This window comes from Wyeomyia smithii, chromosome 3, assembly GCF_029784165.1.
Source record: "Wyeomyia smithii strain HCP4-BCI-WySm-NY-G18 chromosome 3, ASM2978416v1, whole genome shotgun sequence".
NCBI lineage: Eukaryota > Metazoa > Arthropoda > Insecta > Diptera > Culicidae > Wyeomyia > Wyeomyia smithii.
Window position 1 is genome coordinate 28,536,406 of NC_073696.1, and position 27,266 is coordinate 28,563,671.

The 27,266-nt window shown below is 37.9% G+C and overlaps 1 protein-coding gene across 5 annotated transcripts in view; it reads left to right on the forward strand.

The window, feature by feature from the left end:
- LOC129732921 (uncharacterized) overlaps nucleotides 1-27,266 on the forward strand; it is a 391,879-nt gene that overhangs the window by 130,928 nt on the left and 233,685 nt on the right. For all 5 annotated transcript variants that reach the window (XM_055694379.1, XM_055694375.1, XM_055694380.1 and 2 more), the window contains one exon: nucleotides 24,775-25,529. In XM_055694379.1, coding sequence (XP_055550354.1) covers nucleotides 25,404-25,529 — 126 coding nt within the window. In that variant the 5' untranslated portion in view covers nucleotides 24,775-25,403. The remainder of the gene's footprint in view (nucleotides 1-24,774; nucleotides 25,530-27,266) is intronic.

The following is a 27,266-nucleotide window of genomic DNA, read 5'->3' on the forward strand; positions in this document are numbered from 1 at the left end:
TATATATATATATATATATATATATATATATATATATATATATATATATATATATATATATATATATATATATATATATATATATATATATATATATATATATATATATATTTCTTTAACTCACGCTAATAAATGTTTGACTATATACTTAAACTTTCTCTATACAAGCGAAACGGCGTATTCTACTAACAGATTTCATTTTGTTCGTATGCATCTCCCCATCTATTTCATGGGCAGCTTTTTTTGGTTAGTTTGTCTACCCGCCAGCGACCGGTGGTGGCGCTGCGAGCGTGAAAAATTAAACTTCACGGTTGGTGTTTTTTATGTCTGGTTCAGCTGATCTCAAAATTAACAAATAGCTTTAAAAATGTAACGGTACTGATCCTGCTAAAAGCGATCGGATGATCTCCTTCTTCAGAGTTCATTCAGAGTTAACAGGAGAAACCAAACTTTGCCATTTCACCAATTACACTATTTTATTTCATGGGAGAAAGCAGTACGCGCACAGCACTAAGTTTGCTTTGTTATCAGCTCCACCAACCCTATATGATTTACATTGCAGTGGTGAAAGCAAGTCATATATGAAGCAAACAGTTTGCGTTTAGTGTGCGTGACTGGCATCGTCACTTTCGAGAATACATCACACAAACACCATATAACCCATATAATGCAAAAGAATGAGTAGGGATTCTTAGCTGGTGTTGTCTCTTTCGCGTTACTTTTTTTCTCTCGTTTGACCGCGTTGTCCGTGTCAAACCAAAAGAAAGCGTTCTTCGCGAGCTTTTTCGATTAACGATAACTTGTGTCATCCTGCTCACACTTTAGACACATTTTACACGACCGAAGATTTTCAATGTTCATTTTAACGATTTTTCACTAAACGATGCACTCAAACCTAATTATTTTTTCACTTCCGTACAAACCGCGCACCAGTTTAACGTTTCTAAGAACTTATGCTGTTTGAACTTATAAAAAACACTTATAATTTGAAGATTAACATAGAGCAAGCAGAACTGCGTGTTGATTGTTGGCCGTGCTGCCAGTTCTCCTTAGAGGCACTAGAAATTATTTGAGACAAAGTAATGTCGCATACTTTATACAGTCAAACAGTCAAAATAATAAACAAAAACAATACTACAAGGTATACAGCCCTAGGGTTGTATGAAATGGTGACGTGGGACTAAACACTGTAATTGGGGGATTTTTTGTTACAAAATATACGGAGTCTGCAGACTGAATCAATGTGTTTGCTCAGCGACTGTACGTATTTTTATTTTCAGCCTCCCATGGAAATCAATTTTTGGAATATATTCAACAACACTCGAAAGAATATCATTTATATTTGGGGATATTATGCCTATAGTATTTTTTTTTATTCAAAAAATATGTATTTGACAAGGCAAAAGCATATTGTGCTTGTTGAAGAAGCATCAAGAATTTCTCATGAATTTCAATGCGTCAAAGTTAGAATTATCTCTATATCCTCAAAAACGAAATCCAATAATACTTACGTTATAATAATGAATGGTTTTGTTTAATTTAATTCTCACTAAATCAAATTTATAGTATGGATCTTACTTTCAAAATAATATGGAAGCCCTTACAAACGTTCATCAATTGGCAAACATAAGAAAATATTTTAAACAAAATTATTAACAAGTTCCAGCAAAAAATCGTAGCAATCCACAATTACATATCTATTTTTGCTTGAAAATTTTTTCATTTGCCTACAACTACATTCGCTGTATTACGAAGACAGGAAATATACGTTTATTGTGGTAAAGCTTAGAATAATAATATATCATCTAACAATTTTGAAATGTAAAAAGAGATTCTGTACGAAACTTACTAAATAAACAAAAAAAAATCACAAGCATTCGCAGGCTCTTACTCTTCTATAAATGTGTATATTTAGGAATTTACTCTTTCGATACTATCCAGTCACGATTATTTAGTGAATATCGAAGATAAAATTAAATAAATATCCGTTGCAAAAATTTACAAATTTTGTTGAGTAATTTATGGTAATCATATTTATGAGATAAACTTTCAATCGCCATCAACAGCAGCATTGCAGTTTTTCCTCAATTGCATACGAATAGAAATGTACGAACAAAAGTGTACCACTGCCATACGAATAGTACCGCTGCAGTACGAATAGAAGTGTACCGCTAAAATGTACGAATAGAAGAGTACCACTGCAATCAAAGACGACAAGAGACCTGCGGTTCTATACTCCACTGGTCCTGTTGCTTTTACCGGCATGTTTTCTTTCAAGACTTCAGTTTTTATTGGGTTCTTCAGTACCTAACACGCAGGTTTAGAAATTGTTCAAGGATGGGTATTGTTTCAAACTTTTAGGAAAATTTTTACCTTCGAGACATCATATTAATCTAAGCTCATGGAAGCAAAAATAAATTGACCTATTGGGACGGGGAAACTCTGTCAATTTTATTTCGAAATTGATACAGGGAATATCACAGGGAACGGATGGTGTCCATTCACATCGTCTGTGCTAGGAATGCTCGCATGTAATTGGTTCATTATTCGTGTAAATTTGTTATTGAATTTTTTTATCAATTTTACCGCTTAGCAATGAAATTAGAGTGATAATTAACATATTACAAAATTGCTATACATTTTATCTATCCAACAACATATTGGTTATTATTATCCATCATGTGGTTATGCTGTTATTAACGTTTGAAATCTGACGCAACATTTGCCCGTTTCATTTCCAATATTACAGAATGCATCCCAGTATAGTAAACAAAGACGTGTCCCACGTCAAAAAACACGTGTACATTCGTGGTGGTGATGTTATCTTTGGCCTAAAAAAATTAAGGTTTTTCTAATGTAAAACAGTATTTTATAACGATTTTTCTGCAATTATCTGTACTCAGACTACTAACCAGAAGAAATCATCGAAGGTTAGTAATTGTTCAAATGATTTTCTCGATATATTTAGGTATTTTCAATAATATGTATGTGCGGGTAAAATGTCCGTAAAAAAAGCTTCCGTCACATCTCAGTTTCCTATTATCATATATTGTTATTATTTCTACGACAAACGGTGAAAATTGAACTGTTGGTGAATGTATAAGTGTATCACGTGCTATGGAACAACATTTTTCTATCTGTGAAGGGTTAATTAATGTTTACGCCCGAGGTGTTCATATTACCACCTCCATATGTCCATTTTACCCAAACGTGTCCATTTTACCCCCAAAAAACTGCTTTCGAAAATGCTCATGAAAACTACGAAAAAAACTTTATTTGAGTAATTCTTCTTATTTTTTGTATCAACCATTAGTAGCTCAGTTAATGTGCGCTATTGACTCATGGTTGCAGTGTTAAACTGTGAAGGAAATTGGGAAATGGCTTAGGGTGTCCATTTTATCACCAAGCATCAAAGCGGTCTAAGTTTCACCGTTCTGACCGATGAAATAACGCACGAGAAATCGTTTTTTTATGAAATGTCGAGAATTTATATCGTGATTTAATTTAATGTGTAGTGTGAAAAATCAACAATTTTTCATGGTATTAACTAATGACCCGTTAATTAACGATAATTGCTTGATTTTGTGTTTAAATATAGTCATGCAACAGCACAAATAAATTAAGCTGTAAAATCCATGCACATTAAAAACATTGCTTTCCGTAGTCCGTATAGCTGTACTGAACGTACAGTCTGACATTGATTTGTTTGAAATAAAAGCGAATTCTAACAGCAATGAGGACGTTTTTCAATTAATTTTTAATACATCGAGAAGCTCATCAAATCGACGCTTTCTCTCTGGTGGCTGTTGTTTGTTTCTGTCCGAACATCAATCTCCATTTTTGCGTATTTTTTCTCCTTCGCTATATCTGTCAATAATATTTTTTTTCTTTATTAGTTTTCCTGCCAATCAACAAACAACAACGGCTAGGCGAGAGAACCTCGGTTACTAGCAAAAAGTCAATCATCATCCGCGCCAGGTTGTGGAGTACGGTGCGAACAAAAAACTCAATTTACCTTATCCGGATGACAGATGGCAATGGCAACATCGGCGAACAAAAACTCGAACAAAACCGGAAGTCGATTTTTTGATGCGCAGTCCACGTGGAAACTTTCGGTCGCCCATAATCAATTACGATATCATTCATATATCCAGCGGATCCCGACAGTGGCTGGGGGTGAACCCCACTTGAACTCCGTGCGGAAAATGACGTCGGTTTGCTGGATTAAATTTCTCAATGGTTTTATGGCATCATAACCGCGGTGTTCTGCCCAACCTCAAAAAAAAAAAAACGAGATGAATAAATAATGAAACACGAATCCGCAGGTCGGTAGGCCCCGTTGATGATGATGGCCTTTCTATTGTGCCGGTTTTGGTTATTGGCAAAAAGCTTTTGCGGAAGCCGTATTCCCTGAGCAGTTTATTTTCGTTGGAGCGTTTCGCCTGCGACATGTGTTTGTTCGGTTTTGGCTTTGACGGAGCCCACGGGAAATTTCCGTGGAATTCATTCATTTAGCTTGTTAGGCAAACGGTTCACCGGGAAGGGTGTGAGGTTGAGCCGGATTAACAGTCGAAAATTTAGTTAAACAAACTACAGTTGTAAGCGATGCGTGAAGTCCGAGTTTTGTGACTCTTTAAAACTACTGACTCCATCCATTAATCCATTCATTTACATGTAAATTACTTTCAAAGCTTCTCTGACTTCCATCTGCTGACTGCTGCTGGAGCTGTTGCTTTTCGGTTTGCCTTTGTCGACAAGCAAATATCTGCATAATGCTTGTTTTGACGTCCAGGACACACGAGTCTCCCGGAGTGTAGCGATGCCAAGCGTAATAACATGGTGATTACAATGCAAAAATAAATTACGTCCGGAAAAGTTTCCCGTTAGGAGAAACTTTTGTAAGCATCCGAAGCGTGAAAATCAGACCCGATTCGCACTAACGGAAACCCGACACCCGCAATTCCGGTAGTCCTTGAACTGTCTGAGCCGATGATGACTGTTGGAATGAATTCCTCTCCGCTTTGGTTTCAAGGGGCACTAGAAAAACGCCACGATGACGAAAAAAACTTCGAACAGTTGCCGATTGCTTCAACTGTTTAGCACTTTAAATTGCGAGAAAACTTTTCCTCACCATAAATTTGACTGAAAGGATAAAACAAACGGAATGCACCGCTAATTCGAGGAAAAGTGCTTAACAGAAAAACGAGGAAACTTTACCACGGCTGGATCATGTCTCTGGAGGAAGTGATTTTTCTTGTCGTTTGCAGTTCTACCAACGTTGAAAGCATTCCAACGCGACGACGACTACCGAAACCGCCAAATGCTGTGCAATAAATTTAGGGTAATTTGCATTCATCACGTTGCATTTATCACGTTGCTCTGGAATGCTCATCCCCGGTTGTTTACACGGATTTACACTTTGATTCACCTTGACGGCATTAAATGTGAAGCCAACAGAAAAGCAAAAAGAAACGAATCTTCCTCTTATGTGACTGGAATAAAAATCACCTTGAAGTCAAACAAAAAAAAATACGACACATGGAAAGTTTGGGATGTCTCTTATCAAAAACTTTTATTCCAGCATTCTTGGAACTCAATTCCAAGAGGAAAGCTTACATACGACCGATAATGCACGTTCGGACAAGAGAAAGTGTACTTTCGCAACGAGCATCTTATCGTACATTGAAATCATCGCTTCGCCCAACCATAACCCAATCCACCCCCGTGTTACTGATTGCCTGAATATATGCAGCTTAAAAAAGCGAACAAAATCATCAATCTTATTCTTCCCAGTTGACGTTGTGTACTTTCCACCCGACTTGGGCCATATTTCTTGCTCGGAGCTGTTCTCGAGTGCATCGATAGCGGCGGTAAGGGGACCTCTTTCTTGCCACTTCAGGAAGATGACAACGTTTTGTGGCGATTGCTGCGAGGAAAACGATCCGCCGCTGTTGTAGTCAATATCGGGTTTCCAGCGCAGCAGCGACAACCAAATCGAATGCACGCGGTTGCGTTGAGGTTTGCCATATTTGCTAAATACCAGAGCAACGGAAGCTGCGATTTGCTGGGCTTGGTTGATGCAGGTTAACCACACGCACGAAAGTTCGAGGAGGTCAGATTTCTGCATTCCAGTTTGATGGTCTTGGATAGCTGATTCTGAATTGTGGAATGATGATGCTCTCTTTTAAACATTCATTTCAAACCTTTTCATTTCACGGCTTAGTTTGGTGGTTTTTGGAATGTGATTTCAGATATTTTGGAAATCACATCTTTTTAAAAAAAGTTAAGTCCAAGTTTCTAGTTTCTAACTAAAAAAATTAAGCCTTGTACATATATCAAAATTTCGAGTTTTGTTTTTTTTTTTAAGTAGAATACTTCTCTCAGGAAGTTCGGCTACATAGGGATGTGAAATGGAAATCTAAAACCGAAAAAAGTGAAAAATATGTCCAATTTCAAATGCTAATAAATTGATTAGTATTCGATGGATTTCCTTCGTTATTGCAGCAATAGATTGGAAAATCTTCTAAGATTCTTCCCAAAATAAGATAATTGTAATTTTATTATTCACACTATTGTACTATTGAAAATAGTCAAGCCTTGTGAAAACGAAAAATTCGACCTCTGATTGGTCGTTATATGCTTGCTTCCCAAGCACGGTCGACAGTATCATATACCTTGTAATTGAAAACATGCTATTCGGCCTATATAAGAGCCTGTTTCAGCCGGAGCCGCTCATTATAGTTCTAGGCAGCGACAACAGCAGTCGTCCTTCCTTAGCAACAGCACTAGCCCTGTGGTTGGTCATCACGTCTCAGGAGCAGCGCGGTTTTTCTCAGCGTGTGTCGCCAGACAGCCATTATTCCCCCCGTTTTGGGGCAGCATGAAGATGGCCATCAGGAAATCCAATTTCAGAAATCAAAATGCTTTTTTCAAGGCAAATAAACAAGTCATTGAAAGTTAATAATTTTTGTCAACGCAAGCAAGCATTCTGTGTTGCATCCTAGCAATTTAAATTTGTCGCACCCGTCTAATTTACTGAATGTGAAATAGCTTCCACAGTGCATGTTGTCCGTGTATCTTAATTCACCCAATGTTAAGGCAGCTCAAAGGTTGTAAGTAGCAACCGATTTTGAACCGCAACATGCTTTTTTCAAGTCAAATAAAAAAATAATTGAAGGTTCATAATTTTCTGGCATCAACACAAGCAGACATTCTGTAGGGATGCATTAAAATTCTGTTGTAGTTGTCTAATTTTCACTTTATTTAGTAACCCCCCCCCCCCCCCTGTAGTGGCAGCGCAAAGGCTGCGATCAGCATAACCAACATTTAATAATAAACTGCCCTGTTAGAACGCATTCACAAAAGCAGTTAGTTTGACTATGCAGAGCTAATATGAAGTCGATTCAATCAATCAGCAGTAACAGAATTTCGTCGTCTCCCAGCTGCCAAGTTGCAACATGATGCAACACGCAACAGCGAGCAAACGAAATTGCTTGGTGTTACAAACCGCAATAAGATACGGGTTAAAACCGTTGCGTGTGTGAGAGCACCATCGGTGTTTATTCGATGGATACAAAAATCAAATGCGAATTGTGGAATAATTTGTCTGAACAACATTAGGGAATGGAACAACTGAACTGATAGGGCGTGGTCTATTTCGTAGCACCCTTCGGCTATAAAAGAGTGTTTCTGGGAAAATTAGTCACATTCATTAGTCGAAAGGTGAGCTTGGATGGACCGTCCGAGTTGCGCCTGTGGTTGCCTTTAAATTAAACAAATCACTTGCCCTGTGGTTGGTCACCACGTCTCAGGCCTCTGCCTGAGAACGAACGCCAACGCGAGCGATCGGGCGAGATTTTTGCCGTACATCAGCCGGCACTTCCTCTAATAGAAAAGTTGGATCATTTTGTTCAGAAGAATATTACTGTCGGTAATATTACAGAGCTGTGATTGCATTATATCCGATATGGAATTGAACAATTGTTCTTTTGAGGACAAATAAAACACTTAATTTGAAGAGTTTATAGTTTTGGGTACCAGTAGCAGTATGGTAACAGCCTCAGCGGTAAGTGCAGCCGGTACTTCCATGAGGCGAATGTTATAAGAAAGTAAATGGAAGCGGCATGGCGAAACAGTTCGGGTGTGCTTAGACGCGCGTCATTTTTCGTTGTTAATATTATTCCCCACATGAAACGAAGCGCTTTCGTACGATAGCGGCGATATTAGCGGTAGATGCATTTGCCAACACTTACTCCAGTAAAGCCGTGTGTAATTTTCAATGTGAAAACACCTTTCTATTGTGTTGGCCGTGCACATTAAGCCTCTGCCAGGCTAAACGCGAAAAGCGGCGTGGACCGTTTCGCACGGCCGTAGGTTAATGTGCAGCCGTAAGTAGAGCTGTGTAAAAGTATTCTACTTCATCCTCGCGGTCGTGGCTTTGCACACAACCCTCCTGTGATTTTTTTCAAATTAAGAATCTTGACTAGTTACTAGTTTTGAGATTTCAATATTAGGTTTCTTCGTAAGCTTTGGCATTGAATGTGGACGGGTAAAAAATCGTTGTAAAAATAGATGTTAGTTCGAAAATATTGGCGTTGGATTTTTAGAAAGTTGGTCTCAAAATTCAGTTTTTTTTAATACGATTTTTTTGACGTAGGACTACGTCTTTGTTTTCTATACTAAATTACATTTTGTGAAATTGAAAATGAAACTGGTAAATGTTGCGTCAGATTTCAAACGATTATAGCAAACGAACGACTTAATGCATCTTAGTCATTTATATGTCGGTGGATAGATAAAATGTGTAACAATTGTTTAATATGATGTTTAACATTGTTGCTTTACGGCTCAATGATGAAAATAGGTGAAAAGTTCCAAGGTCAAGCTTCCCCATTCATTTCCCTCGCTATTGGCTTGCTTCCCGAGCACGGATAACAATAACATGGACGGAATAAATTCCACTGCCTACATATTTTGACTCAACAAAGTGTTTTGTTCCGTTTGTCTTTCTCGAAACTGCGTGGCCACGCCCTAATGGCAAAAATCTACGCCGAACTCGATACAAAAGACTGCGGTATAAAACTTAGCTTCAGTCTAGTTTGTCACACAATAGCGAGTGGAGTATAGCTGTTAGAGTTACGCGACATTGAGAAACGAGAGCTGCATACGAGTCAACTTCCAGGCACTGCGGAGCTTGTTACCTTTATTTTGCATATGGCAGCAACAGTTACCATCGTACGCTGCAGGATATTTTGCTGACACAGCTACTGGAGGGCACAGCGGAGAGCAAACTTTATTATGCGCGGTCAAGCAAAATATTCAATGCTACCGATGGTGCGATCATCAGCGTTCTGTAGCACGAATTTGATACTGAAGATTATGGAATCGGTTCTTTTCAGAACTATAGATGCTTGAAGATAAGAGTTATGAGGATTTTCGCAACTACTACTAGTGTAAAATTTTCATGTATTCATGCATCGTTAGTTCTACAATAACGACCATCAAATATAAACGGGAGTGTTTCCTATGAATAGTTTATCGCAGCATATAATATATACATTTAGTCCTACGTCACCATTTCATACAACCCCTAGGGCTGTATACCTAGTAGTATTTCTCGGAAAAAGCAGTTCTGAACCTTAATCTCCGATCCACGATTCCGCAGTTTACTGCTCGGATTTCCAAATTTTCACACAGTTCTTTCTAGAAATATCGACATTATTTAACCAAAGGCCAATATTTGGAAAGATATGATCGATTTTCGTATGACGACGTCATTCCGATTCCGAAAATACTCATATTGCCAAGTATATAATTCAATCATTAATTTTCGCAGATTTCCAGAAACCGGAAGTCGGCAACCCAAGTTTCAAAGTATCGTCAGACACCGATGACCGGTTTCCAAGAGTCATTTTTGCTCCGAAAATACCAACATTGGGGGGTTTGTGAGCGTGTTCCACAGTTTCAAATGGCTTCCTAGAAACCGGAAGTCACTATCTTGGATTGAAAATGGCATCGAACATCATGTTTCGGTCTCTGGACATCAACTTCCGGCCTCCAAGTATGACCAAGAACCCGAAAACCATCAAACTTCAATGAAAGGTTTCCATTATGTAAAAAAAATTATTATTTTTGACCCCCTCCTTCTTTAAGGGTGACCCCTCCCCCTATCCAATATTTCTATGACCACTTCCTTTGTACAAAGAACACGTATGCCATGTTTGGTTGAAATCAGTTCAGACCTTCGACTGTTTTGCTGGAACATACATACTAGGGTGGGGAAAAATAATCGATTTTCCAGAACCAAGTTTTTTTGGTTCCTTTTGGGGTCCCATACAACCCCAAACTTACATTACAAATTTTTATGAAAATTTATATGGGTAAACCTACTTTTTTGCATTTACCTTTCTAGAGAGCTCCATAATGCTCTGATAATGCATTACATTATTTTAAAGTATAGTATTTTAGATGCCTAACAACTTTGCAAAAGACACTGAAGAGCTAGAATGTCCCTGAGAAGAGTCATAGCTGTTCAAAGTTGAGTATGTCGATTTAAATGCAGAAAATCTTGTTTTCTGCCAACATTACCAATGTACCGGAGTCAGTAGGATTCCCATCAGAAGTAACCTGTCGCAACGAGTTTATACACTCAGCTGGACCAAGCAAACAAATTAGGTCAATATTCTAGGGGTAAATAGAATCTACAACGTGTTTCAGAGGCAACTTCTGATGGCAATCTGACTGACGCCGGTACACTGGCAGTGTTGGCAGAAAAAATGATTTGCCACATAAATTTCGACATACTTAACTTTGGACAGCTCTAGTATTTTTTCGGCACACCCTAGCTCTTAAGTGTCTTCGGCCAAGTTGTTGAGCATCAAAAAAGCTACCATATGAAGTCATGAAACCTATGGTTTGAGCCATTTTGAGCTCTTTAGAATAGAAAATGCAAAAAGTTGGTTTTTCCATACAAATCTCCATATGAATTTAAAATGCAATGCGCCAAGCGGAGACAAAACCAATCGACTTTTAATAAATTCAGGATTGTTTGGGGCCCCAAATAGAACAAAAAAAACTTGGTTCTGGCTTTCTGATATCAAATTTCGTTTTTTCCATATAACGATTCCCCACCCTAATACATACATACATACATACACACATACATACAACACTTCTCCTTTATATAAATGGAAGAAGAAGGTAGAAGAAGAACATAGATGAAAGATAGATAGATAGTAGAAAATAGATGAAAGTGTATTCATAATTATCGTAATAGTCTATATAGCACAGTCTCAGATGACGCAGTGATATCACCAAATTTGTTTGTCTATTCAAGGTAGAAAGTTTTGCAAACTTTTAAATTTTCTGTTTGGGGTAAAGTGGGGTGAAACGGCCTTCAAAGATAATATTTCTAAGAACGTCCAAATTACAAAAAGTTCAATAACTCCTGCTAGACTTGATTTTTCTAAAAATGTGTGGTATTATTTTGCACTAACAGTACATCAAAACGCATTGCACAATGGTCCAAAAACCAAATTTAGGGAAAAAATTGGGTCTAGGGCTCTATAGCTATGTTTTAGAGAAAAACTTTCTTCTACAAAGTTGTTACATATGATAATGCGTTTATTGAAAAATTATCAAAACTTAGGGTGAAATTTTCGATGCAATCAACTATCTAACATTTTTATCTATGTAGATAGAAGAAAAACTTGTTGTACAATGTTATAGCTCCAATAATTCTAAGTAACTTCGTGAAAAAAAGTTTTTCTCTATCTTTGAAAACAACCGATTTATATTAAAAAAAACACATTTTACACCCTATCATCTTTATTTCAAGTTTCACCCTAAAACTGTCTTTAAACGACTTTTAGAGCTTTTTAAGAGAAACAATTTGCAATGCTGATATCGTAAATATCTCAATTCTACTCAAAGTTATTAATGTTTCTCTTCAAAAAACATACGTTTTTCATTTGTTTGTCATTCTTTTTGGGGCAAACATAAAAAATATCTCTTGGTCTCATTTTGAAGGGCATACTTGACTCTATAAATAGAGAAATTCTTGGAAATATTTTATTTTTCAAATTTGAATTAATTCAATTTAAAAACATGATAAAAATTACAATAATTTAATTTGATACGCATATAAAAGCACGCAGATTTATTTTTCTGGTATTTTTTCTTACAACTAGAAGTAATTACCTTTAATTTGATTCAAAAAGATCGAAAATCGATCAACTGGATCAAAAGTTATGAATTTTTCGAAATAAAATACATCGAATATAGCCGTTTTTTATGGTCACCCTATATCGGAGCTAGTCCCCCTAACAACCCAACGAAAAAATACGGGTTTGATTATTTTCAATATAGATTCATCCCTGCAATTTTAAGCACAATTGAAGCACTTTGCGTGACCAACTTCGAAATAGGGTGACCATAAAAAACGACTGTGTTCAATGTATTTAATTTAAAAAAAATCATAACTTTTGTACCAGTTGATCGCTTTTCAATCTTTTTGGATCAAATTAATGGTAATTATTTCTAGTTATAACAAAAAATACCAGAAAAATAAATCTGCGTGCTTTTATATGCGTAATATATAAATTTATTTAAATTTTTATCATGTTTTTAAATTGAATTTACTCAAATTAAAAAAATTACATATTTCCAAAAATTCCCCCCTTTATAGAGTTAAGTATGCCCTTCGAAATGAGACCAAGAGATATTTTTTATGTTTGCCCCAAAAAGAATGAAAAACGCATGTTTTTGAAGAGAAACATTAATAGCTTTGAGTAGAATTGATATATTTACGATATCAGCATTGCAAATTGTTTCTCTTAAAAAGCTCTAAATGTCGTTTAAAGACAGTTTTAGGGTGAAACTTGAAATAAAGAAGTTAGGGCGTAAAATGTGTTTTTTTAATATAACTCGGTTGTTTTCAAAGATAGAGAAAAGCTTTTTTTTAGAAAGTTACTTAAAATTATTGGAGCTATAACATTGTAGAACAAGTTTTTCTTCTATCTTCAAAGATAAAAAGGTTAGATAGTTGATTGCTTCAAAAAATTTGGTCACTTTATTTTTGATAATTTTTCAATAAGCGCATTATCATATGTAACAACTTTGTAGGAGAAAGTTTTTCTCTGAAACATAGCTATAGAGCTCTAGACCCAAATTTCCCCCTAAATTTGGTTTCTGGACCATTGTGCATTGTCACAATATATGGAAAAGAGGCAACATGACTTTGAAAAAATGTCAATTTTCAGGGTTTTCCTACTGTTCTCAACATCGCTTGAAAAAAAATCAAAAAAGAGTTTTGTAGATCAACTCAAGAGCTTTAATTTCATGTATAAGCTGAATACGCCAAATGGAGTAAAACGGCCCTAGCAGAAAAACCGTCGAAATAAATTATTTCCGGCTTGATTTTGATCAATTTTGCTGAAAATTTGGATAACTGAACTTTCTAGCTCACCAGAGGATACACCATTAGGGGTAAAACGTTCTTCGAAGAATTTTTTTCCCAAAATGCCGCCAAAATCATTTAAACTGCAAGAACTTGGGTTAGACTTGATAGATTTGCTGAAAATTTAGAGCTTTAAGAGCTAAATGACAAAAGTGACAAATAAATTAACATGACGAAAAAAAATATTTTTTTTTGGAAAAGCTTTGTTGTTTTCTCTACAGCAAAGGATCCAGAACCTGCATGAAAATGAAAATAAAATATTTATTTTGCAATATTTAGCAAGTCCAGCCGGGAATATTGTGATTTTTGTGATTTTGACGGGTTTTCTTCATGACCCGTTCTACCCCATTTGGCGGATTTGGCTTATACCGCTTCGAGTGAGTGGATGGATGACAGTGCGCTCATCTGTCAAGGCGGAAGGGCGGTAACAAGCTATCATAGTACAAGACAAGAAAAACAAAACAAAAAGATTTGCAAGATTGAACGAACGTGGTTATTTATTTCAAAATTTAATTTCAAGTTTATCAAAGAAGAAATTTCGGTGGTCTAAGCTGATCCCCACATCATTCACAGCACACTAGAATCGAACATTCTCAAAAATCAAATAACACGATTTCGGATGTCTCAACCATGAAGAGTAGCAAATCCCTGGACTTAACTGCTACCCCCTGTGAACAATGTTAGCAAATCTCGACGGAGAATTAGGCTATGATTACCTGTGACAACTGTGACCGCTGGTCTCACACACGTTGTGTGAGCCTAATTATGGTGCCGAAAAAGGACAAGAAGTGGTTCTGTCCAGAACTACGGGAAAAACAGAAGCACTTGAAGCGACGGAAGCCGAACATCGCCAGAGGATCTCCACGCTGGAAAAGCAGGATCCCAACCCAATTCATCAAAAAAAAAAAAACAAAACCCCAGAAAGTCAACAAGGGAAAATCTCAATCGCCGCGGGAATGACTACAGTAGCGACGAAGGTAACGAAAACGAACTACGCACACTATTAACAAATGCATTGTTGTAGGTGTTTCAATAATGAGTCAAAGTCTACTAATGCTTGCTTTGTGCTACCTCAACAGTGGGGCAATAAAGACACTGAAAACACGAGCTGTAGAAGCTGTTTCACATTCAGTAAATTAGACGGCCGCTACAAATTTGAATTGCTTTAATCCAGCACAGATTGCTTGATCGAGTTGTCAAAATATTATTAACCTTCAAATACTGTTGATTTGCCTTGAGAAAGGCATTTTGCTGCTCAAAATTGGATTTGCTGATGACAACCTATGCTATGCTATGCTGCCTCAGTAGTGAGGCAGTAACGGCAGTCTGACGATACACGCTGAGAAGTGAGAAGAACCGCGCTGCTCCTGAGACATGTTGACCAACCACAGGGCAAGAGAATTGTTTGATTTAAAGGCAGCCACAGGCGCAACCCGCTGCTATCCGGTGCAATCCGCTGTTACTGCTGAGTGCTAATATATGCTGCTACTGCTGTCAACGTTGTGGACGGTCCAGCCAGCTTACTTTCCGACTAATGAATGTAGCTGATTCTACCAGAAACTCTCTTTCATAGCCGAAGGTTGGTACGAAATAGGCCACGCCTTTCTGTTCAGTTTTATCATTCTCTAATGTTCTTTCGACGAATTATTCCACAATTCGCATTTGATTTTTTTGACGTAGAACTACGTTTTACTTTAGCATACCACACAGGGATGCAAACTGAAAAACTGGGACGAAATTTGTCCCTTTTCAAATGCTTATAGGTCGGTTGGTTTTCAACCGATTTTCTTCATTCTTGCAGCAATCGATTGGAAAATTATACACTCATCTGCCCAAATGCAGAAAAATGTTGTTTGAATCTAAGAACTATTGCACTATTGAAAATTGTCAAGCCTTGTTGAATTAAAAATAACGTCCTCTGATTGGTCGCTTGCTTACTGTGTGTGTATGATACGGTATGATGTGTGTATGGTATGATGATATGGTATGATGTCTGTGTGTGTGTGTGTGTGTGTGTGTGTGTGTGTGTGTGTGTATGATATGATATAATGTGTGTGTGTGTGTGTGTGTGTCTGTATGATATGGTATGATGTGTATGTGTTTGTATGATATGGTATGATGTGTGTGTGTGTCTATGATATGGTATGATTTGTGTGTTTGTGCTGTGTATGGGTTTTTAACTCGGCACGTTCTACTTACTGCTGAATCCGGTTCACGAAATTCACAACCCTTCATTAGTAGACATTATAACTCATTACCCAAGAAAAAATATTGGTTTTATCAAAGTTTTATAGCGCTCAATACAGCCAAAAAAGCGCTATAAAACTTTGATAAAACCAGTTGTGTTATTAGGGTAATGAAACACTCAATGCATTTGTTAATAATGTACGTAGTTCTACGTCATTTATGCGGTCGTGTCTTGGATACAACCTCCTATTTTTTCCCTCGTCCAGAATTTTTTTTTTCTAAGCCTAAAAGTCACACCTTCTATTCCCGTTCATTTTCGCATCCTCGCAAAACTGCATACATTGCCCGCTTTACTAAAATTTGATTTTTGTATACAGCGAAGAAACATCGATGGTGCTCTCACACACGCAACGATTTTAGCCCGTATCGTGTTGCGGTTTGTAACATCAAGCGATTTCGTTTGCTCCCTGTTGCGTGTTGCATCATGTTACAACTGAGCAGCTGGAGGGCGAAATTCTGTTCATGTTGATTGATTGAATCGATTTTTTTTCTGTATGGACTTCCTCACTGCGACCAGAATCGTAGATCTATTGTGATATGAATCGATCTCAATTTATTCCTGTGAACTCTAATTAATTACCTTTGTTAAGGTGTTCCAGCAGAACAGGGCAGTTTGGTGTTCTAAATCGGTTATGCTAATCGCAGCCTCTGTGCTGCCCCAACAGTGGGGGGATTGGGTAAATAAATAAAATAAATTTTTTGATCGCGACAGAATTTGATTGCTTAGAACCAGCAGCTTGTGTTATTGCCAAAAAGTTATTGACCTTCAATTACTTGTTTATTTGCCTAGTGGAAGGCATTTTGCTGTTCAAAATCTGTAAAAGCTGTTTTCGCATTCAGTAAATAAGACGGCCGCGACAGATTGTGTTTTCTTGGATTCAGCACAGAATGTGTTGTTGCCAAGATAAGGCAAAACTTTATCGCGGGAAGAAGGCCGAAACCCTTAGCTGGCATATCGGGACGTTTGGTGCTACCTCGCTGCTGCTTAGATATGCGCAAGCTACTTCCGCAATTCGCTACGATGCGGCTAACTAGTTATACTATTTTGTCGACCTTTTTGGGGAAAGGCAGCAAGCGACCAATCAGAGGACGTAGTTTTCGGTTCAACAAGGCTTGACGAATTTTCAATAGTACAATAGTTCGCCTAATCAATCAACACTTTTCTACACTTGGGTAGATGCGTGTATAATTTTCCAATCAATTGCTGCAAGAATCAAGGAATTCGGTTGAAAACAAACCGATTTATAAGCATTTAAAAAGGGACATTTTTCGTCCCCTTTTCGTTAATAGTTTTCCTATTTACATCCCTATGTGGTAAAGAAAAACGTAGTTCTACGTCAAAAAAATAGTGATTATGGCGTTTCGAATAATCACTGAAAAAAAAAAAAACAATATTAGATCAACGTGTCGACACGAATGAGATAGTGGTAGGACGAGCAAAACAAGTCGAGTTTGACTTTCGAAACTGGATGTCTAATTCACCCGAAGTTCTGACTGCGTTAGGAAACGATAGAGCTGAGGATCGGTCGTTTTCAACGCGGCTAAGCAGAAGTCTAAAGAACGGGTCCTCGGAGTAAGCTGCGAGCAAGAAACGGTCGCCTTTGCCTTCTCCGCAAACCCCAGACCGGAAATGCAAGTCTTTTTGGGCAGTGAAAAGCGGCCTACAAAGCGAAATATCCTTAGCTGCGATTTAGGTTTTTTCGACCCTTTGGGCCTACTGTCCCCATTTAAAATTCCTGGGAAGACACTCGTTCAACATCTCTGGGGAAGTGGTTGCCAGTGCGTGGGATCAGGAAATCGACGATCGTGGCTGGAACCTGTGGATAGCATTTTTTCTGGAAGTCGAAGCACTGCTAATTCTACGATTTTTGACGTAGGACTACGTCTTTGTTTACCATACTGGGATGCATTCTGTAAAATTGGAAATAAAACTGGCAAATGTTGCGTCAGATTCCAAACGGTAAAAACAGCATAACCACATGATGGATAACAATAACCAATATGTTGTTGGATAGATAAAATGTAGAACAATTTTGTAATATGCTAGTTATCATTTCATAGCTAAGCGGTAAAATTGATAAAAAGTTTCAATGACAAATTTACGCGAATAATGAACTAATTACATGCGAGCACTCCTAACACAGACGACGTGAATGGACACCATATGTTCCTTGTGATATTCTCTGTATCAATATATAAATAAAAATTGACAAAGTCTTCCAGTCCCAAAAGGTCAATTTATTTTTGTTTCCATGAGCTTAACCTAATATGATGTCTCGAAGGTAAAAGTTTTCGGAAAAGTTTGAAACAACACCCATCCTTGAACAATTTCTAAGCCTGCTTTCAGAACCTAATAAAAACTGATGTCTTGAAAGAAAACATGCCGGCAAAAGCAACAGTACCTGTGGAGTAAAAAATCACAGGTCTCTCGTCGTCTATGATTGCAGCGGTACTCTTTTATTCGTACTGCGGCGGTACTATTCGTATTTAAGTGGTACTCTTTTCTTCGTACATTTCTATTCGTGTGCAATCGAGGAAAAACTGCCATGCTGCTGTTGATGGTAATTGAAAGTTTATCTCATAAATATGATTACCATAAATGACTCAAAAAAGTAGGAGGTTGTATCCAAGACACGACCGCATAACTGACGTAGAACTACGCACACTATTAACAAATGCATTGTTGTAGGTGTTTCAATAATGAGTCAAAGTCTACTAATGCTTGCTTTGTGCTACCTCAACAGTGGGGCAATAAAGACACTGAAAACACGAGCTGTAAAAGCAGTTTCACATTCTGTAAATTAGACGGCTGCTACAGATTTAAATTGCTACTATCCAGCACAGATTGCTCGCTTGAGTTGTCAAAAAATTATTAACCTTCAAATATTTGTTTATTTGCCATGAGAAAAGCATTTTGCTGCTCAAATTTGGATTTGGTCTGTTACTGCTGAGTGCCGATATCTGCTGCTACTGCTGTCAACGTTGTGGAGGTCTATCCAGCTCACCTTCCGACTAATGAATGTAGCTAGTTTTCCCAGAAACGCTCTTTTATAGCCGAAGGGTGCTACGTAATAGGTCACGCCCTTCAGTTCAGTTGTCTAATTCTCTAATATTCTTTAGACGAATTATTCCACAATTCGCATTCGATATTTGTTTCCAGCGAATAAACACCGATGGTGCTCTCACACACGCAACGATTTTAACCCGTTTTTTTATTGCGGTTTGTAACATCAAGCGATTTCGTTTGCTCGTTGTTGCGTGTTGCATCATGTTGCAACTTGGCAGCTGGGAGACGACGAAATTCTGTTAATGCTGATTGATTGGATCGACTTCATATTAGCTCTGCATATTCAAATTAACTGCCTTCGTGAATGCGTTCTAACAGGGCAGTTTGTTTTTCAAAATCGGTTATGTTGATCGCAGCCTTTGTGCTGTCCCAACAATGGGGGTATTAACTAAATAAACTACAACAGAATTTGATTGCTAGGATCCCGCGAAGAATGTTTGCTTGTGTTGATGCTAGGAAATTTTCACCCTTCAATTACTTGTTTATTTGCCTTGAAAAAAGGCATTTTGCTGTTCAAAACCGGTTGTTGATCGCAACCTTTGTGCCCCAACAGTGAGGGGGTTGAGATACACGGACAACATGCACTGTGGAAGCTATTTCACCTTCTCTAAATTAGACGGCCGCGACAGATGTAACTGCTGGAATCCGCACGGAATGCTTGCTTACGTTGTCAAAAATTATTAACTTTCAATGACTTGTTTATTTGCCTTGAAAAAAGGCATTTTGCTGTTCAAAATTGGATTTGGTGATGACGATCTTCATGCTGCCCTAACACGGGGGAATAATGGCAGTCTGGCGACACACGCTGAGAAGAACCGCGCTGCTCCTGAGACGTGGTGACCAACCACAGGGCTAGTGCTGCTGCTAAGGAAGGACGACTGCTGTTGACAACTTGTCGCTGTCCAGAACTATTATGAGCGGCTTCGGCTGAAACAGGCTCTTATATAGGCCAAACAGCATGTTTTCAATTGCAAGGTAGATGATTCTGTCGACCGTGCTTGGGAAGTAATCATATAACGACCAATCAGGAACGTAATTTTCGTTTAAACAAGGCTTGACAATTATCAATAGTACACAGTTTGCATAATCAATCAACAATTTTCTACATTTGGGTGGATGCGTGTATAATTTTCCAAACAATTACTGCAAAAATGAAGGAAATCGGTTGAAAACAAACCGGTTTATAAGCATTTAAAAAGGGACATATTTCGTCCCCTTTTCGTTAATAGTTTTCCTATTTACATCCCTATGTGGTGGGCTAAAGAAAAACGTAGTTCTACGTCAAAAGAATTGTAATTTTTTGCAACGGATAGGGGAACTGCTCCATTATTCATCTCAGCCCATATATTCATCTCATACAACATGATAACACAAACAGGAAAAAATGCATATTTTCTTCTTAAACCAATCTGCTAATCCATGGAATGGATTCTTCTTAGTTCACTTTAGATTCCTCATAAAGTATAATCCTCAAAAACTCACTTAAAAGCTCTAAATTTGATATTATAGTCGGGCATCTGCACTTGAAAACTCATTTACCTCAGAAAACAAAATCCGCGCATCGTTCTATACGTCCACAGTTTTTTTTTTTTTTTTCATCACTAGCGGACCACTTTTTATTTTAATCACTAAACAAAATCACTCACTACCATAGGAATACTTTAATCTTTGAAATGTTCACCTCAAATTTTCTTAAACAAGCTGGATTTAGCAGAAATATATGAGCTGAATTTTTACAATTCCTAAATTTCAACTGTATGTATTTTCATGTGTTTTCACTGCGTTGAAGAAAATCAAAAGTTGCCAAATCAGTGTCTGTTAATACGAAAAAATCATACTGAACATGTTGAATTATTCCGACATAATTGACATAAACCTACAGCACTGTAGTGGTTACCTAGGTTACCAATTTTGCACGTAAACAACGGCAGTGGATATCTAGGTAACCTACTACTACGGGCTACGGCTACGTTCATTCATGATAATGTGATTCATTCATGACTAAGAGTGTGATGAATATGGGGGCGTCGTTAGATGAATAATTGAGCAGTGATTTAAGTTTTGAGATGGATATGGAAGCGTTGAGAAAAATGGTTTGTTCAACAAAATTCAGGATAAATCTAGCTAAGTTTACTAAATATACCGTGCTGGGCGATTCCATTGGAGCACGTAAGCATATTTAGTTTATTTGTTCAATGATTCCGTGAAAATTCCATGCATTCTTCGTGAATTTCGGCTTAATGAGATTAATAATGGAGCAGTTCCCCTACAACATCGATATTTTAGAACCCAAAGAGTGAATATTCCTTTATTGGATTGAAGCGTTTATGTAAATCAGTTGTTAAAAATAATAAGTTTGAATGAGAAAGGCTGGGCCTGACCGCTAGGAGGATTAATTTAGGTTTTTAACATAAGAGATAGAAATCCGACACCTTCGACAAAGTTGCTAGTAAAACTATTTGCCACAACTTTTTCGAGGACACGAGCTGTCTGTCTCACTGCCCTGAAAAAAAAATTTTCCATATCACTTCTAGGTGAATTAATCACTCAATCCTACATTCTAAAAGAATCACAATAAAATGCATAGAAACTTTTCCGAATAAAGTATATCACTAAAATCAAATTTGAAGACGCAATTAATTCTGCGCACGAAATCAGCAAATAAAATACTGTGAGATGGAAGGGTTTGGCAAGCGGAAACAAGGACAGCGAACAGCGAAGTATATCGACGAAAAGTGACTAATCTGGTGATGATGGTGATTCAGGATGGTGAAACCGGAAGTTGCGGAAAGCTCTTCCGGATGTTACGGGTGAGGAAATGTTCACATCACCGGGGTGAGACTGTGGACGGTGAAACTGACGAGTACCGCTTCGAGTAATGGAAGAATGAACTGATTTTCGCAAACATATTCTTTTTGCCTTTCTCCTAGAAAGGTATAGCAATCACTTGCAAAACCGAAAGTATAAAAGTGCTCCAAAGGGCCGAATGGCATATATCAATCGACTCAGCTCGACGAGCTGAGCATTTTCTGTATGTGTGTGTGTGTATGTGCAGATTTTTATTCTCACTCACTTTTCTCAGAGATGGCTGGACCGATTTTCATGAAATTAATTGCAAATGAAAGGTCTTTGTGCCCCATAAGACCCTATTGAATTTTTCTGTAATCGGATTTTTAGTTTAGAGGTTATGTTTAAAAATGTGAAAATCACGAAACAACAATATCTCAGAAACCACACAACCGATTTGAACAAAATTGGTCTCACAAGAACGGGCTATCTAAAAAACCCTTAACTTTTGAATTTTATGAAGATTGAACATGTGGTTCAAAAGTTATGAAAAGAAACGTGTTTTGAAGATTACTTAATCTCACTCATATTTCTCAGAGATGGCTGTACCGATTTTCATAAAATCCATGTCAAATGGAAGGTCTAGTTGCCCCATAAGACCTCATTGATTTGTTTTGCAATCGGAATATTACTTTGCCTGTTATGTTTAAAAATGTGAAATCCAGCTATGCAAAGGAACATATTCCGAAGACTACTTGGACTCACTCACTTATCTCAGAGATGGCCGACCCGATTTCCACAAAATTAGTGTCAAATGAATGGTCTAGCTGCCTCAGAAGCCCCTTTTGAATTTTACTGTAATCGAACTGTAACTTCATTTGTAATGTACCGACTTGTGAAAATCACGAAACTACATTATCTCAGAAAGTACACAACCGATTTAATTATTATTATCAGATGAGCGGACTAGTTAAGGGTTAACTGATGAATTATGATTGAACACGTGGTTTCAAAGTTTGGCTGCCCTACACGTTCCCATTTCATTTGATTATAATCGATCTTAAGCTACCGTTATGTATTAAATTGTTATTAAAACAACGAAAGTCTATTATCTCAAAGATTACATGACTTATTTGAACATAACTAGTGTCATACGAACGAGTCATCTCTCGAACTTACAAATAACAAACTTCATAACGATTTGATATGTGGCTCAAAAGTTATGTAAAGAAAAGAAATTCAAATACTATTTAAAACTATACCTGCTTTGATCGATATATGTGGCCTCAACATAATTTAAATGTGGTATCGTACTATTTGAACGTTCCAAATTCATTGATTCCTTGCAATGTGTTTAAAGTCTGCAAATGCACGACGAATCGGCCATAGGATATGATCAAAGTCAAATAACAAACCGTTTGAAATGATTGGTTTTATCGAAATGACAATATCCTCAACTTTTGGCTTCTGTACATCGCCTTAATTCTGAACATATTCATATTGAGTGGTATTCTGTAATTTTCAGCAGACTTTCTGGCATCAATCTGATACGGGAAATACCCATATTGGGAGGTATTTTTGGTTATATTCCAGAAACTAAAAGTGGTCGTCTTTAAATTCAGAATGGTGTCCAGGGTCAATGTTTGGTTTCTATGCATCATCACGTTTACGGAAATATCCATATTGAGTATTATTCGGTCATTTCCGACTGTTGCCTATAAGTTGCCATTTAGCAATTCAAAAATGGTGCCTGAGGTCAATTGTTAGCTGCTTGCATCATTCTGGTTCCAGAGATACTCCTATTGGATAGTATTTGTTTATTTTAGGCTGTTTTTCACATTCCGGTAGTCGCCATCTTGGATTTCATAATGGCATTTGGAGACAATTTCTGGATTTTGAACGGCATACTGGTTAAATAAAAACTAATATTGGGTGGTATTTGGTCATTTTCAGCTGTTTTCAGAAACCGGAAGTCGCCATCTTAGAATTTAAAATGCTATCTGTGGTCGATTTTAGCTCCTGTGTATCATTCTAGATCCGGATATTATTATATTGGGTGGAAATCGGCCATTTTTGGCTGTTTTCCAGAAACCGGAAGTTGCCGTCTTACAATCCAAAATGTTGTCTGAGGTCTATTATGGAACATATCTGTTACCACTAAAACATTCACCTGTCAATATGGTTCCATTTAGTTGATTAGTTCGCGAGATGTGCAGAAATTTGTACTTCCAGAAGAGGGAGGGGCGTAAACCATTATGGACATATTTGTTACCACTAAAAACATTTACCTGCCAAATTTTGTTCCATTTGGTTGATAAGTTCTCGAGATGTGCACAAATTTGTGTTTCATCCAACTATTATGGACATATTAGTTACCACTTGAAACATCCACATGCCAAATTCGGTTTCATTTGCTTGGTTTGTTCTTTAGTTACGCAGAAATTTATGTTTCATTTGTATGGAACCCCTCCCTTCCAGGAGAGTGAGGGGTCTCAAACGATCATAGGAACCTTTATCGGGACCAAAAACCCCTACATACAAATTTTCACGTCGATCGGTTCGGTAGTTTTCGGGCCTATATGGATCAGACAGACAGACAGACAGACTTGACTGCATTTTTATATGTAAAGAAGATTACAACATCAATATTTTAGAACCTAAAGAGTGAATATACATTTATTGTCATGTCATGTAAATCTATTTCTACAAATAAAATACTGAATGAGAAAGGCTGGGTCTGACCGCTAGGTGGATTAATTTAGGTTTTTTTTATGGGCTTCGCAATTCTAAGCTAAAATAGGATAAAATTTTTTTTTGAAATTTTCTGGCCTTCGGAAAACAGGTTTTTATATCTATTTTGGCCTTTAGAAATGTTCATTCCCGATTTGCAGCTTAATTTGGAATAATTTTCTTTTCTTTTTCTTTTGTAACATAAAGAAAGCATCGTAGAAGTATTTTTTCACATTTTGGGGTAAATTTGGGATCATTTTCGGGCTTTTTCGGCCCTTAGAAGTTGATTTGTTTTGCGATTCATCATTTTTTTAGGTCATGGCTGACTTCTAGAAGCCTTTCTTTCACAAAACTTACTCTGAGACCCTGGATTTCTCATTTCCAATATCAGCGACTAATTTTAATCTAATAAAAATAAATTTATTTTCTCTACATTTCTTATTATAACTTGCAGCTAAAAAGTTGTATTTTTATGATTTCTTTCCAGATAAACTACAGTTTCCCACTGCTAGCCACCCGATTCGGCTTGCATTTCACTAGCACCTGACTGTTGAAACATATTGGTCTATATTTTACCAACAAAGAGTGAGTAGAAGGTGGAAACTTAATAAAATATTTCGATTGATGCGACCGGCATTGCCACGTGCTTCCTGAGTGTCTATCTGTTGTGTGGCAGAAGGTGGAAAAGAAGGATCATCATTATCCCATCATCAGTGCGGTGCAAAGTGTGAATATTCCAATTTTATTGCTGCAGTGTTATACAGGGGCTAAAAAGTTAGTGAAAAAAATATTTGATTCATCCGATGAAAGCTCTGCGGTGGCAGAAAGAAATTCAATTTATTGTCTGTGCTTTTCGATCCGCTTCTCTTCCTTCGCTGTGTTAATCGTATTGCAGCTGTTTAGAAGTATCTGTGAGGGAAACCTACCGTCGATTTGGATATGGGCTTCGAAAAATACGCTCTGGAAAGTAAACCACAATAAAGGAAAGAGCTCTCTGCAGCAGCCGTACTTTCTGGTTTTGGAAGATAGGTTAGATCTCCGCTTAGCTTGGCTCTGGCAGCTGGGTGGCGTTGCTCGGAAGGGTTTCAGCAGGTGTGAATAAATTGTTGTGCAAACATGCTGCAAGTAACGGCGGACAGGACGGCCGGAAGGCGTAGCAGTTCCATCGGTTGCCGTTCGATTGTTGGCCGGCGAACGTCGATGTACATCAACCAGACCCAACATGACCGGGATCCGTTTAAGGTGAGTTTTTTTTATTCTGGGTGAAATTCAATGCTCAAAATGTAATGAAAAAACCGGAGCGACTGGTAAACAGCTTTTCCTTAAATTCCAAAATGGTAAACGCGGTCACCGCCCCATCCGTGTGGCTCCGATCTTAATCAGCATACCGAAGCCATCAATCTTGCTCGATTGTGGCGACAATCGACAATATTTCAATCACTGTCAACAAACCCAGGCGACAGCGACAGATAATTTTCTACCGTTGTCTCGCCCCCGGAATTACTGAGCAAATTAACTCCCACTTCCCGCTACTCTGCAGATGGAATCACGCGAAACCAACGAGCGACATACAGAATAATTCGATCGACTTTGGTTTTGCGAGAATCTCGCAGCAGCATAATAGGACGTGAATTCAAAATGTTCTGACAATGCAGTGAACGACTGCTCGGGGTGGACCGCCCACGAAGGGTAGCTTTTTTATCGAACCGGAATAGTGGGAATAGCAGTGCAAAACGGACATGAAATTATGTACTGACAGTTATTACTCGTCATAAAATGTTTTACAGGATATATAGTTCATGAAATGCACAGGAAATTGAAAATTTAATTCTCATCTCTTTTGAGAATGACGACGCTAGTGTCATAAATTCCAAGCGAAGAAAGCTCCAGTAAGTGGATTTTGGTAAAATTATTTCATTTTATTTGCCCTGGTTAGAAAGGCGGCCATCGCATCGCATCACATCGTAGCAGTAGGAAACACGTTCGCTTCGACTGTATCCTGATTGGATTTGCGTTCAAGATAATTGCAAATTGCTCTCCCATCCCGAAAATACGGTGGCACAGTCCAAGAGAGAGAGGACCATTTCCGAGCGAACGAAGAAGAAACTGCTTAGAACAAGATTCCAACGAATAATAACAAATTCTTCTCCGAGCCCCGAGACCGGATTTGCATCAACCTGAGTGAACGATATTATCGAAAGGAGATCTTGTTTTGTTAGGGGAAGATATTTTTATTGAATTTTCGAACGGAGCCTTTGCTACTGACTGTATGCCGCTGAAATTATTCATATTGCTCTAGCAATAATAATGCAATATACAGTTCGTTTTTATTCAAAGCGATTACAATGTGCTTCCTTAATGCCACTTCCGGGTGAGCAGACACAATCTCGCTATGAAAATTTGATTGTGTCAAACATACTTGCATTATTGTTTTATGTTCTGCCTCGCACAGCCATCATCATCCATGACTCCACCGGATAAAGTCGAATTATTCCCTTCATTTCGTTTTTGCTTTTAATGGCACTTTTTTCCGTTGCTCCGTCTCCGGTGTCCATTTGTTGAAAGCTCGGTTGTAAACCCGTGATGAACATCAACTGCGCGCCAGAAGCCGTAAAACAAGCTCACTGCATTAAATGTAGTGGAAAAAATTTGCACTCATTCGGTTCGGCCCGAAGTCCAGTCCACGCGAAGCACCGGATTTATGCGACGTTGTAGTCGTAGTTGTCGTCCTCATCATCATCGGTCCCCGGCAAAAAGTGCTCCCAAGCTGCACATCATCGGCCCAAAATATGCTGACTGCGGACCTTCTCCCGTACGAACGGGTTTACTACCTGTGTATGAAAACATGCTTTAATTCGATTGTCCACTCTCCGGGTGGATAATCACTTCCTGCGAATGACAACTTTCATGTCCACCATGACTACTTGTTCCGATTATCGAGCAAAATGTTTCCAATTCAGGCTACATTGGTAAATTAAA